This window comes from Dermochelys coriacea, chromosome 6 (genome assembly GCF_009764565.3).
Source record: "Dermochelys coriacea isolate rDerCor1 chromosome 6, rDerCor1.pri.v4, whole genome shotgun sequence".
Classification (NCBI taxonomy): domain Eukaryota; kingdom Metazoa; phylum Chordata; order Testudines; family Dermochelyidae; genus Dermochelys; species Dermochelys coriacea.
Window position 1 is genome coordinate 66,618,676 of NC_050073.1, and position 11,062 is coordinate 66,629,737.

The 11,062-nt window shown below is 41.4% G+C and overlaps 1 protein-coding gene across 1 annotated transcript in view; it reads right to left on the minus strand.

The window, feature by feature from the left end:
• NUSAP1 (nucleolar and spindle associated protein 1) overlaps positions 1-10,938 on the minus strand; it is a 32,847-nt gene extending 21,909 nt beyond the window's left edge. Inside the window, 3 exon segments of the mRNA XM_038406523.2 lie at positions 2,078-2,269; positions 4,013-4,078; positions 10,730-10,938. Coding sequence (XP_038262451.1) covers positions 2,078-2,269; positions 4,013-4,078; positions 10,730-10,822 — 351 coding nt within the window. The 5' untranslated portion in view covers positions 10,823-10,938.
• Positions 10,939-11,062: the final 124 nt, after the last annotated feature.

Here is an 11,062-nt window from a genome sequence, read left to right on the forward strand (position 1 = left end):
TAGTTTTTGGGTCTTTGTCTCTTAGGCCTCCTAAGCCAGGTAAAACCAGTTAATTCTACTTCTCCTATGGGGAGAAGCTTCCAAGGGCTGGGTATTGCATAGTCAGCACTGGAAATTTGCATTAAACTTCCACCCCTCACTAATTCTAGATTCCACTGCAAACCCACCCTGTGAGCCAAAAAACACTAAGATACATACACCACTTATTGATACAATGGTCTATCACTATTCCATGTGTGCATAGCATCTGACAAATCTCCACATAATAGTCTGATGTTTCCATGGTCTCACATCTGTCACAGCTATACCGGCAAAAGCTTTTAGTTTAGACCTGGCCTAATATGCTAGACCAATTTGGCACTTTACAAACAAATAAACAAACATTCTCCTTCTGCACCCCTTTCCTCCCCCGCCTTTTCTTTTTAAAGAAAAAGTCTCACATGCCAACCTAGAGAGAAAGACCTACAAAGAGGGAAACCTACTGTCTATATAAGGGAAAATGAAACATTCCAGACACCAAATGCTGCTAAATGCACAAAGCAAACCAACTGAAGAAAGTTTTTATTTCAATTCTGGTCATCTGAAGTGTTGCTTGTGTATACTAGTTAACATTTCAGAAGCGGCATGACAAACTGAAAACATCCTTACTCTATTTTTCCAAACTGACCGATGCTCTTTATGTTTAGGATAAAAGAGTGAGATCACCTAGTTATCTCAGCAATTACATAATGTTCCAGGAACACTAGGAAAAGATTTTGACCATGTTATGTTAATTAGATGGACTGCTTATAACAAGGTAGGGCAAGCAAAGTTCTCAGTCTTGCTAGAACTCCCTTTTCATTAAAGCTAGCCAGCAGAGATAAGGAGTATTGTAGAAGCATAGAATTTAATGCAAGTTGATTGGCTGGATGATGAACATGCCTGGCACCAGTGCTGCGCTGGATGCATCAGGTACAGCATAGAGTTCCACCCTTTTATTGGAACACCCAAGAATGTCGCAATACACAGATGTGGGAGAGGAGAACACAGAAACTCTTATTTAACTGAAAAGAGCAAACATGAAGGAAAATATTTTAACAAAGATAGCAGACGAGAAGGAAAATTCTTGTTGGTCATTAGTTGTCATTCTGCCAGAGTAAGTGAGGAGAAGGAGAAATTCAAAAGCTGCAGGACCAAGTTAAGAAATAGTGAGGTCTCTGCAGCTTTGGTGCAACTGCACCTGGAATACTGTGTACAGCTCTGCTTCAGACTGCAGAAAATTGGTTGTTTCCTCAACAGTGACATTTCAAAAGTTCTAGATAATTTTAAAAACTTACAACAGGGGGACCATCATCTTTCTTTGAGGGCAACTTGGTTTAAATCCCATTAGGGACAGTGTGGGAGGGAAGGAGGAGGACACGGTTGTGGCCATTTTAAAAAAGGGCAGTTATATTCAGAATTCTCTAAAGAACACGTCTTGTCAATCTCTGCTGAAGAAACCTGCAGTTATGAAGAACAAGGAAAAAAAAAGTGACCAAAAAGTCTAAAAAATGTTTCTTCAAATTTAAGGACACTTTCAGCAAGTTTAAAGCACTCAAAAAGTCGTACTTAGAACATGGTGTCATATAGAGTACAAAAAAGAAGAGGATATTTCAATGCTTGAAAAAATGCAAAGATGGCTACTAGACTCATCTGGTGATCAGAGAGTCTATTAAGAAAAAAAACTTCAAGAGTTGAGTGTATTTAGCCTGAAAAGAGAGTGAAACATGATTTACTGTCCTGGTACTTAATCTCTAATAAGGTTCTTAAACTGCACCCACTGTGCACCTAAAGTCAAATTATGACTCTGGGAAAGACCCATGAAGATTACACGTGATCTGAAGTTGATAAAGAATAAGCTTAAACAGAATAGTTCATTGCAGCTAGCAGTTGACACAAGTTTCAGAAAAGTAGGGTACCAAAATACAAAGTCAATAACATTACTGGTTTGCCTATTGAAAGGCAGGCATTTCCTGCCAAGTGGTGGCAGAATAGACCATAGGTTCTATTTAACGTGTTTCTCTTAATAAAAAAAATAAAACTTAAGAACTTGAGTTACCTCTTTCTCAACACGAAGCACCATATCTTCTTCATTAGTATTAATTTCCTCCTTGGAGGCCATCTTTCCAGTTGCTACCTTCCTCCCTTTCCCACGCCTTTTTGTGACAAAGGACACTGGAATAGGTTTGACCTGCTCCAGACTGCTGAGCTCCTCTGTGTCTGTGGAGGAGGATTCGCTCCTTCCAAAGTCCTGTATAAGAGAAATGGGATTATTGTCTAACATCCTTACATGTGCATATTCATGTCAGATGCACTAACGAGAAAGCTTCACAACTTATTAATGGACCACAGATATGTCACACCCATTGTTCACAAACAACAAACCTGTTGGCATTCTCACTGTTCACTGGCATCACAGTCAGTGTGCTGATGTCAGCTTTTTCCTCAATACTGAAGTTAGATTTTTGGGGGCAGTTTGTTAGCCTTCGATCTGAAATCCTCTCATTTGTTTTTATTGTATACCTAGCATTCCGTCAAGGTATTTAACACATTCAGCATTTCACATTTGACACCTGACTGTAAGAATCCTGGGGCTCTCCAAGTTTTTAAGATCTCAGAGATCTTTTTAAAATCCTGCAAGAGATCATGTCATCTGTTCTCCTCCTACAAGGCTACTCTGATCTCTAGCAATGGAAAAGCATACCTATGCTGTTGCTACTGCATATACCACAGCCCAAGGACTCAGCAGAAGAGTGAATCTGACAGGGATCATATCAGTTCTTAATGGTTTCACAAAAGGGGCCACAATAGAAGTATATGCAATACATAATGTCAGAGAAAGAAGCTTCTGATTTACCTTATTTCATAACATAAAAACAAGCGAACATTCAATGAAACTGAAAGGCAACACATTTAAATAAAAGAGGAAGGTTGTTTTTGGTTTTTTTTTTTTTAAAAAAAAAAAAAAAACACATACAGCATAACAATATATTAGGATTGATTAAAAAAAAAAAAAACCTAAAAAAAAAATAACAAAATAAAAAAAAACCCTTTTTCTCTAGGATGTCCTTTGGTTATAGCATCCTTAGGAGTAACTTGTAAGTGTAGTAGGCACAAAATGGACAGACAAATAGGACTAGACATTCACAGAGGTGAGAACATCCAGTTAGAGAATATAAAAAGGTAGATAGGATAAACAAACAAAAAAAGGAAGGGACACTCCCTCCCACCCAACTGCCTAGGTTTAGCATAAGGCTTCCCATACAAGCTAGTTTATTCCATATAATGATTGTCTTTATGGGATTTCTTGTACCTTCCTCTGAAGTATTGACCACTATCAGAGAGGATGGCAGATTTGATGGACTACGGATCTGGCATAACATTCCCTGTTTGTAGGCTATCCTGGGAAAGCATTAGTTGCAGAAGCAGCACAGGTGTTCCCTGATGGTGGGTTCAAAGCTTCACAGCTAGTATTTAAAATATTGAGACCTAGGTTGTCATTGGCTTGGTTCAGCTCCTGAAGATGATCTTCTCTTAAAGGATACAATGGAGAATTTTGTACATTTCCCATTGCTAATGTCTGGAGCTGAACAGATCAGAGCAAATTTGAACATTAGCATATCAGTTTCCATTTGACCACATTTTAGTTCACACTAAAGATAAATCTGTGTAGGTACTGGAGCACAAGTTAAGTTTTAACTCCAAATTGTTTTGTCACAATTCCATTACTAGCATGGACACTGGCCTAGTCGTTTATGGAACCATTTCAAAACTAAATACCAAAAATGTCAATTTCCAGCAGTAGGTGAACACAGTAAGCATGAAGCACTGATTTTAAGTAAACTTAAATTTATATTACCATTAAATGAGAAGCACTTTTCATTAAATGCAATACCCTGCAATTATCAAAATAGGAGCAACTTTCTTAGAAAGAATGGTTTCTGCATATTGTCTTTCATAAGATCATAAGAAGTCAGCAGACATCTGTTCTTACCTTACTTCCATTTTCTTGTTTTGGCTCATGAAAGTGCTGCTTCAGAGCTTTCAGCAATTTTTCTGCCTGCAGAGGAGTCAAGAGTATAAAATGTGACCCAAAGAAGAGATAAGTCCATTAAACAAAAGGTTGCATAAGCCAACCTTGTATACCGACCAATTCAGCAAAGCACTTAAGCATCTGCATAAGGCCTTTTCTATTCAGCAAAACACATGTTTAAGAGTATGCCTTTTGGCAGCATGTAGAGTACCTACCTGCCAAGCCCCCAGCACAAGTATAAATAAGCAGTGTAGCTGGTGAGGCTTGGCTTAGGTAAGTAGAGTAAAAAACATGTCTGGGGGAGGTGGCTCTGTTTGCACATACTAGCCTACACACTCTCTGCTGGCCCAAGCCGTGCCTCTCAGTCTACACTGCTGCTTTTATCAGTGTAGCGTCCTGCTGCTGGAGCCTTTTCCATCTGCAGGAAAGACTCCCACAGCAGGGAAAGACTTCAGCAGCAGGGGTTAAGTGGGGAAACCTCTGCCAGCTCCCTGTTGCTACAGCTCTTCCTTGCCACAGGAAAACACTACAGAAGCTATAAAAGACTCTGGCAGGAGGGAGGCAGCAGGGAAAGGCAGACTTTTCCCGCTACCTCCCCCATGCCAGAACTTTTCCTTTCCACAGTGAAAGGCTCCAGTGGCAGGGAGCTGCTGAAGCTTTTTCTTGCTGTCTCCCCTCTGCCAGAGCGTTTCTCTAGCATGTATAGCTATGCGCCGCAGTATGGACGCAGACTGCTTTTCACTGCAGCACGTGGCTACATGTACTCTACACGCCGTTGCCAGTGGCGTGGAATATAGAAATTTCCTAATTTTAAGCAGGTACTTGAGTCTCATTAAAATCAATAGGACTTAAGCACATCTTAAGTGCTTTGCTGAATAGCTCGCTTGGTTCATTGTAGTAGAGATGTAGATTCTCCTGACCAGAGATCTTACAATCCATCCTTTTTCCAGAGATGCAAGTAGTTTTAGGACAAGGTATTTTGACTCACCTAGTTAAATACAATCTAATTTCTGCAACAGCATCACTTACTTTGAGCCATGCTCACATGCAGATCATACTTTCCTAAGTAAATAATGCCAAAAGGGAAAATATTCAATACAAAAAAATTGCAGAATGGAATTTTTAAGCTGCATAATGGCAATTTTCCAAGGATCTAAATGGGAAAAAATCCACATAATACCAAAGTTTATCTCCTCCCTTATGAAAAAGTTCCTACTGAATGAATGTTAAAGATTACCCATTGCCATGTTTTTAAAATTTAGAACTATATAAATCTATGTGCCACTTTTGCAGCATTGTAAATGAGAACATCAGCCCTTCCATAATAAACTAATTTTCAGAGGTTAAAACAAATTAAATAAAATTAATTAAGTTTAATTAACCCTAACCAGATTATTTACTTTTTAATTTTAGGAAACTTGGCAGGTGAAGTCTCAGCCCAACATAAATTTGAAGACATTATGGCTCAACGAAAACTATAAGTAACTTGAAAACAATAACAACCATGCATAGTATATCCTGTAGCCATTTAAAAGTCCTTGCAGATTTTATACATATACCAATATTTTTCCAAATGTCAAGGGTGCTCATCCCAGCTGGAGATGAAAGGGTCAAATTCAACTTTGATTTGGCATGAATTATTTTTTTGCTCTAAATACACAGCTGGTTTAGCATTTTAAAAAATAATATTCATTCCAAACACATTATAGGAACAGCTTATTCTCTTTTCCTTATTGGTTGTATAAGGAGACAATCAGGTGATTGGGAGAAGCTTTCCAAAATATAAAACTGAGTTTGAAGTTTTTAGGAGATTCCAAAGTAAAGGGAAAGCTTTGGAAAAGTTTGAGGGATTTTTGAAACCTGTGTTCAGTCCAACACCATGTTTAAAGTACTTGTGAAGCCATTCATTGTAGCAAAGGTGCCAGAAGTCAGTGCAGAATGTAAAAAGTTGATATAATTAAGGCTGTTGAAATGCACTACCAGTTACATTTTAAAACACTTATACTTCTTCCACACCTCCCACTTTGTAATCTTAGACCCTATCTTGACAGGCAACAATGCTGTGGTTTTTCCATTGTGTTAAACCTTACAGATAATGCAACTTTTTTAAAGTTTGCATTAGATAATACTACAGAAAAGTTAGCTTGAAAATGCACTCAGCCCAGAGATAAAAACAAGAACTGGCTAAACACTGCAAGTTTCTTGGAACAGGAAATTAAAGTATCTGTTGTTAAAAATCTTGTATAGACATGCTCTCTCTTGAACCACCACAACACAATAAGTCAGTGATTTTAGAACAGGACAATTTTATATACAAGCCTGATACAAGAACAATTTCATTTAAATAAATAGTCAAGAGTGAAACTTGCTTGGTTTGTTGCCATGAAAAACAAAAAAGCTTCCGTTTTCTTTTTGGTCACAAAAGGCAGTTTACTCCAATGTCTTTCCTGAGTGGCATTCTTATCAAACATTCCCCTTCCTCAATACCTTCTCCCACTTTTCCTTTGTCTAAAATAATAGTTGCAAAATGAAATATTGCAAGGATTCTCCAATGTGATTACTGTACAAATACACATTTCAATATAGAAATGATCTTATGGATCATTTCCTCTCCCACGTGCAGTCACCGTAATATCCATGAGGCACCTATAGCACTTACTGCATAGGAAAGTAATATTAAGGTTTCAGAGTAGCAGCCGTGTTAGTCTGTATCCGCAAAAAGAAAAGGAGGACTTGTGGCATCTTTGTTAGTCTCTAAGGCGCCACAAGTATTCCTTTTCTTTTTAATATTAGGAAAGTATGGATTTTGTTTATTTCTTTTAATGCAGTTTAGCAAATGAAAACAAGGCAAGTCAGCATCATGTGACTAGTGCAGCCTCCATGAATTACTATTTAAGACCTGATGTATATTGTATTTAACTTTGGGGATAGGTTATTGTCCCAGATCTGACTGGGCTCTCCCTGCTGGCGACTCACCAGATTGCTGCGAAGGGACCCAACTGCTGAATCCTCAGGTGTTTTAAGCTCCCAGGAGTCTTAACAGAGTCATACAATTACTGTATCCTAGAGAGCTCCTGTGTCAATGTATATCAAGCTATGCACTGGAGCAGAAAGAATGACTCCAGATGGGCCCAATGGCCTCTGATCCCAGCTCTCAGAATACCCTGGACTGGTAAGGAAATGGAGGCAGTGAAATGCATGTAGTTTGTTTGTGAATAGTTCTGTGCATTCCTCATGTGATTAGGTAACGAGCAATAATGTGGTATAATTCTGTGCAAAGCATCTTTGTGCTATATTCTCCACTTACGATGTGGCCCCTTGAAGAAGGAAACTAGAAAGCTCACTCTTTTGGGTCTAGTTCTGGGAGAGGCTTTGTTTAAGCTATGGGGGAGTGCAGGAGTCACCAGGGTTTCAGGAACTAGGCAGAGGGACCATGTGTTCACAGCTTTGAGGATGAGATGATAGAGGATCCGAAGCCCAAGACAGGGGCAGTGACTGGACTGGATTCTAGGTAAGTTAGACATGTGTGTAGACTGTTGTTTCAAAATCCTCTTTTTCTCTAATGCTTTGTTCCTAGTGGTAAATATTACGTTTGCTTTAAGAAGGATGTTTAGGTCACTATATGCCACTGGTTTTAGAGGGGTAGCCATGTTAGTCTGCATCAGCAAAAAACAACGAGGAGTCCTTGTGGCACCTTAGACTATGTGGACAGAGTTGGCAACGGGGTTTGTTGCAGGGATTGGTTCCTGGGTTAGTCTTTTTGTTCTGTGGTGTATAGTTGCTGGTAAGTATTTGCTTCAGGTTGTGGGGCTGTCTGTAAGCGAGTACTGGCCTGTCTCCCAAGGTCTGTGAGAGTGAGGGATCGTCCTTCAGGATAGGTTGTAGATGCTTGATGATGCACTGGAGAGGTTTTAGTTGGGGGCTGTAGGTGATGGCTAGTGGCATTCTGTTACTTTTTTTTGTTGGGCCTATCATGTAGTAGATGACTTCTGGGTACCCTTCTGGCTCTGTCAATCAGTTTCTTCACTTCCCCAGGTGGATATTGTAGTTTTAAGAACGCTTGATAGAGATTCTGTAGGTGTTTGTCTCCTACATGCCACAAGGGGCCACAACAGTGGTACTCTTAACTCACCCAACAATATCATTAATTTATCCAGCTATACTCTCAGCCTGGCAGAAGAGTCTGTCCTATCTCGGGGCCTCTCCTTCTGCCCCACCACACCCACGAACATGATACAGTTCTATCCACATATCTATTCAAGGGACACCATCACAGGATTTAACCACATCAGCCACACCATCAGGGGCTCATTCACCTGCACATTTACCAATGTGATATATGCCATCATGTGCCAGCAATGCCCCTCTGCCATGTACATTGGCCAAACTGGACAGTCTCTACCCAGAAGAATAAATGGACACAAATCAGACATCAAGAATTGTAACATTCAAAAACCAGTAGGAGAGCACTTCAATCTCCCTGGACACTCAATAACAGACTTAAAAGTGGCCATTCTTCAACAAAAAAACTTCAATGAGAAACTGCAGAACTGGAATTAATTTGCAAACCTGACACCACCAAATTAGGCCTGAATAAAGACTGGGAGTGGCTGGGTCACAACAAAAAATAATTTTCCCTCTGCTGATACTCACACCTTCTTGTCAACTGTTGGGAATGGGCCACATCCACCATGACTGAATTGGCTTTGATGTGATGTTTTCCATGGAAGTCAGATAGTGATGGCTTTCTGGATAAGCTTAAACACCACCACAAAGGGTCACTATCAACTGCAAAAATCCAACACACCCTGCATGTTCCTGATGTTATCCATCGCATGACAGCGGACAGGTGAGAGGAAATGTTTCCCCCCCAGATTACTTTGTGCCTTTGACAGCACCTTTTTTATCGCCAGAAAGGCACCTAGCCCTGTGTTGAGAGTTACTGACATGTATGGGGTGGGAGGAATCAGAAATACCAGAACGCAGAATTCTTTAGGGGAGTCAACAAACATGCGGACAAAGAGAATCCATTGGATATGGTGTACTTGGACTTTCAGAAAGCCTTTGACAAGATCCCTCACCAAGGCTCTTAAGCAAATTAAACAGTCATAGGATAAGAGGGATGCTCCTCTCATGGATCAGTGACTGGTTAAAAGACAGGAAAAAAGGGAGGACTAAATGGTCAGTTTTCTGAATGGAGTGAGTAAATAGTGGTGTCCCCTAAGGATCTATACTGGGACCAATGCTGTTCAAAATATTCATGAATGATCTGGAAAAAGGGTAAATAGGGAGGTGGCAAAGTTTGCAGATGATACAAAATTACTCAACAGAGCTAAGTCCAAAGCAGACAGCAAAGAGTTACAAAGGGCTCTCATAAAACTGAGTGACTGGGCAACAAAATGTCATATGAAATTCAATGTTGATAAATGCAAAGCAATTTATATTGGAAAATATAATCCCAATTAAATATACCAAACTATGGGGTCTAAATTAGCGGTTACCACTCAAGAAAGAGATCTTGGAGTTTTGTGGATAGTTCCCTGAAAACATCTATTTAATCTACTCAGTCAAAAAAGATAACAGTGTGTTAGGAAACATTAGGAAAGGGATGGGCAATAAGAAGTAAATGCCTCTGTATAAATCCATGGTATGCCCACACCTTGAATACTGCAGGCAGTTCTGGTTGCCCCATCTCAAAAAAAAAAAAACATATTAGAAATGGAAAAGGTACAGAGAAGGACAACAAAATTGATTAAGGATGTGGAACAGCTTCCATATGAGGAGAAGTTAAAAAGACTTTTCAGCTTGGAAAAAAGAGATAACTAAGGGAAGTTCTGATAGAGATCTATGAATGGGATGGAGAGAATGAATAAGGAAGCATTATTATCGGGAAGTGGTCACCCGATTAAATTAACAGACACCAGGTTTAACACTAACATAAGGAAGTACTACTTCACACAAGGCAGTCAACCTGTGGAATTTGTCAACAGGGGATGTTGTGACAGCCAAAAGTATAACTGGATTAAAAAAAATTAGATACATTCATGGAGGATAGGCCCATCAATGGTTATTAGCCAAGATGGTCAGGGACACAACCCCATGCACTGGTTGTCTTTAGCCTCTACCTACTTGGATGGATCACTTGAGAATTGCCCTATTCTGCTCATTCCCTCTGAAGCACCTGGCATTATCCACTGTCAGAAGACAGGATACTGGGCTAGCTGGTTCCTTGGTCTAATCCAGCATGGCCATTCTTATGTCCTAGAAGTTCACATGGAAGCTTAGGGGCTGTGGTCCCACCTCTGCGCCCTGTCAGTCAATCCATGTTGGATAGGGACCAGACTGTAAGTTGGGAGCCTCCACACACAGTGGTGACGGGGGCACGTGCACCCTGCGCCCCCACCGCAGCCGCACAGAGAACTGGAGCCCAGCTAGCACAAGGACCCAGGAGTCCCGACTCCCAGCCACAGGAGCGTCAGCCGCGCCCGCTCCGCCACCCTTAACCCAGGTCCCCGCTCACACCTTTGCTCAGCGGTATCATCCCTCCCTCCCGCTGCCACCCAGGGAAGCAGACCCCTGGCCCGGTCCCGAAGCCTGTGGCATCCCCTCTCCATGGGTACCCCATCTGCCTTCCCAGCGGCTGGGGGACTCTCCCCCGCCGGGGCGCCACCGCCTCACCTTCAGGTTGGCCCGGAGGCCGGCGGCTTTGGCCACCCGCTGTAACTCGCTGTATTTGAGCGACTCCAGCTGCGGCAGCGAGGGCGGCTCCATGGCGGCAGGCCTATAGCAACGACCGGGACCCCAGCAGCCGGCCTGTGAGCGCGGCCCGTAGTAACCGCCGTGCCCGTGCTTCGAATCTCGCGCTCAACTGACGCGAAGCTGCTTCATCCCACCCCCCGCCATTCAAACTCACCCGTCCCGCCCTGTCATTGGCTGAATAACCTACCAGCGGAGGAACCGTGAGACACACCGACAGCCAATGGCATCCTGGGGAATGGCATTTGTTTTGTT